The 3135-nt window shown below is 47.1% G+C and overlaps 1 protein-coding gene across 1 annotated transcript; it reads right to left on the bottom strand.

The window, feature by feature from the left end:
• Positions 1–1187: 1187 nt before the first annotated feature.
• LOC138773821 (E3 ubiquitin/ISG15 ligase TRIM25-like) lies at positions 1188–2771 on the bottom strand. The gene is made up of 2 exons (XM_069954275.1): positions 1943–2771; positions 1188–1762 (listed from the first exon to the last, which is right to left on the bottom strand). Exons 1-2 carry the CDS (start codon positions 2769–2771, stop codon positions 1188–1190), a joined length of 1404 nt encoding a protein of 467 aa, XP_069810376.1.
• Between the last annotated feature and the right edge of the window lie 364 nt (positions 2772–3135).

A 3135-nucleotide genomic window follows, 5' to 3' on the forward strand; every position in this document is an offset into this window, starting at 1 on the left:
GTCCGCCGAAAGCCGTCTGTGCCTAGAATGGAGTCTATGGCACAGGCGGAGATGCAAGAGGCCGCAAGCAGGGGCCAGCGACGGAATCCGCAGCGGCCTTTCCGCGCGTATTCCGTAGTGTGCATGCACCCTATCTTTGCAAACAAATGAATACTCAGATGCTACCTAGCTCCCCGCTGCCTCTGGCTCATGGTCAGGTAGAATCTGTGGGTAGCTAAGTGCAGGCCCCTGCTTCAGCCATCACTCTTGGCTCAGCGGTCTTTCACTGCCGCAGAGCGGACTCCGCTTGAAATTCCATGCTAATTCCGTAGTGTGAACAGATCCTGATACTGAATAACCCCTTTAACCCAGCAGGATATTTATCGTAGTAGAATATATGCACAGATGACATAAGAATATAGCAGCACATTTTCTATATTGTTCCCATGGGATTTGGGGAGGGGGACTTACTTTTAGTTTTTAAATGTTGCAGAATGTGTGCACAAGGACAACGAAACAAAACAGCATACATTAAAATGTTTATTATACATGGACTGTTTAATAAGCGAACAAGCAGGTATTACAAGCAGACGTGTAACTATAGGCGGTGCAGAGGCTAAGGTCATACTAGGGCCTGGGGCCATTCAGTACTCTAGAAAAGCTAATGTATTACCTAGCTGGAATACAGATTCAGAAGTATACACAGCCCTTTTGGAAAACCTCACCCTTGTTTGTACTTGTTGAGTACTAATTACATATAATTAAAATATGCTAGTGAAAATCCAATTTTTTATGAACAGAATTAAAAAGATAGTTGATGCATTGTAGCAGGAACTTCTATAATTAGCTTATACGGATGATCATGAGGGATCAGGAGGGCAAGGCACCAACTATCAACCTAGATTTTCCCCTGAGGTATGATGATGTCGCAAGTTGGGGGGGGGGGGGGGGGGGGAGGCCTGTCCCGGCTGATGGACTGGCCGCTCTGCCAATCAGTGACTGGAACGGCATCCACCCCAGTCACTGACTGGCTGAGCGGCCAGTCCATCAGCCAAGTTGTGATGTGTTAGCTCTGGAGATCCCGGAGCCCAGCGGGGGTCCCACGACTGGTCCTACTTATCACCGCTGACAGGGAGAGGTAAGTTAGTACTTGTAATCAATTTTGCCCCTGCCTGTTGCCAGCTTTTAAAATCCACCGAGCATCTCCTTTAACTTCTCATTTTCAACCAGCTATCTACAAGAGCTCCATCAAGCTTTTTCCAAAAAACGCCTAATACAGCATGAAGGGGCTCGGTGAAGGTGGCAGTGAAGGTGTGTAAGTGTCTGATGGGGTCACACAGCTCATAAAAGGACAGCTGCCCGGCCTCATAATCCAGACAGATCCTGAATCTATCACTGGAGATATTGCCAGGTAACAGAATCTCTTTATTGTCATGTATCACTAAGTACTGATTCTTACACCTCTCCAAACCCCAGGACTTGTTATTATAACCAATACGAGACTGACCTCCCCTCCGGCCTATACTGGGATAACACATCCCCACCCTCCACCTCCCTGATGTACTGCTCTCCACATCCCAGCAATGTCGCCTTGAGGAGAATCTCCTGCTGCTCATCACCTGATTATAATCCTGGAATCTCTCTGCTGTTTCTGGACGATTCTGCTCCTCTTCTGTCCAGGTTGCAGTTTTTAGGTCGTCTGATATGTGGATATTATTAGAAGCTGTGTTTACATCCAATAATAGCTCTATAAGACCCTCCGCATAGATCCCACTCTTTATATCTGTTATAATGTCACATATTGTGCGGAATGTCTCTGAGATCACAGTCACATCCAGATCATCTACATCATGGGGCTGTCTATCATGTCCCCCTGTGTCCTCATCACCTCCCCCCTCCTCAGGATCACACAAGTCACCTGTGTCTGGTTCCTGTAAGACAATCAGTGGATCCGCCATGTTACACAGCTCCTCAATGTGTCTCATCTTCCTGGACAGCTCGTCCTTCTTTATTTCCAGCTTCTGGATCAGAGCAGACAGTGACAATGACTCTTCCTTTTCCTGCCTGGAGATCTCGCTCAGGACCCTCTTCTCCAGGTTGTCCAGCCGTCTCCTGATGTCTGTAAACAGGGCAGTGACTCTCTCGGCTTCTCCAGCTGCTTTTTCTTGACCTTTTCTCCTGCGCTCCTCCACACTCTGGACTCTTTCCTCAGTTTTCTCTCTCTTTGTGGTCAATTTCTGGAGAACATTTCTCAGTTTCTTCTTCTCATCTATCATCTGAACATCATGTCTTCCGTATTCTCCAGCCAAGCTGCAGGACACACAGATACAAGCAGCGTCTTCATTGCAGTAAAATTCGAGTATCTTTTTATGCAAACACTTCCTCTTCTCCAGGGAAGTGCTGGGCTCAGATAAGACGTGTTCTGGTGACTTGCTGTGAGCTCTCAGGTGTTTATCACACAGAGAAGCCTCACAGTGCAGACAGGATTTCACAGCAGGTACAGGAGAGTCCACACAGTAAGTGCAGCAGATCCCGGTTTCTGTCGGTATTGGAGGAGTCAGTAAATTCTCAATTATTTTACGCAGAGCAATGTTCCTCATCAGTGCAGGCCGGTCCTTAAACTGTTCTCTGCATTCAGGACAGGAATAAACTCTAGATTTGTTGTGTGTATCCAGCACACGACCAATACAGACCCGGCAGAAGTTGTGGCCACATCTCAGCATTACAGGATCCTTAAATACAGATAAACAGATGGAGCAGAGCAGCTCGTCTCTCAGAGTAGCAGACGCCATGGCTGATAGAAGGAGGAAGTGGAAATGAATGCGTGATGCTGGTTTAACAACAGAGCTGTAGTCACACCCATTCATTTAACCTCTTAAAGGGAAGCTGTTGTCACTTTCCTGCTACCTTACAAATTACTCACCAGGCGGTCCCTGACGGCTTCCCAAAAGACAGCAGGGTAGACAAAAGCCACTGTGGATACTGTAAATTTAAGATACATGGCTCGACCTGTGGTATCACCATCTGCTTCTGACATATCAGCAAAGCTTCAACAGGCTGCCAGGGTCCATATGTACGCACGCTGTCCAGGGTGGGAATACTGTAAGGAGACTAATGGTGCGTTTACACAGACAGATTTATCTGACAGATCTTTGA

This window comes from Dendropsophus ebraccatus, chromosome 1, assembly GCF_027789765.1.
Source record: "Dendropsophus ebraccatus isolate aDenEbr1 chromosome 1, aDenEbr1.pat, whole genome shotgun sequence".
Taxonomy (NCBI): domain Eukaryota; kingdom Metazoa; phylum Chordata; class Amphibia; order Anura; family Hylidae; genus Dendropsophus; species Dendropsophus ebraccatus.

What these genes read in the sequence shown, in the direction of transcription:
- LOC138773821 (XM_069954275.1), bottom strand. Translation starts at nt 2,771, where the DNA reads ATGGCGTCTGCTACTCTGAGAGACGAGCTGCTCTGCTCCATCTGTTTA. An exon ending in GAGACACATTGAGGAGCTGT is followed by an intron (nt 1,763 to 1,942) that starts GTAACATGGCGG and finishes ACATTATAACAG; the next exon opens with ATATAAAGAGTGGGATCTAT.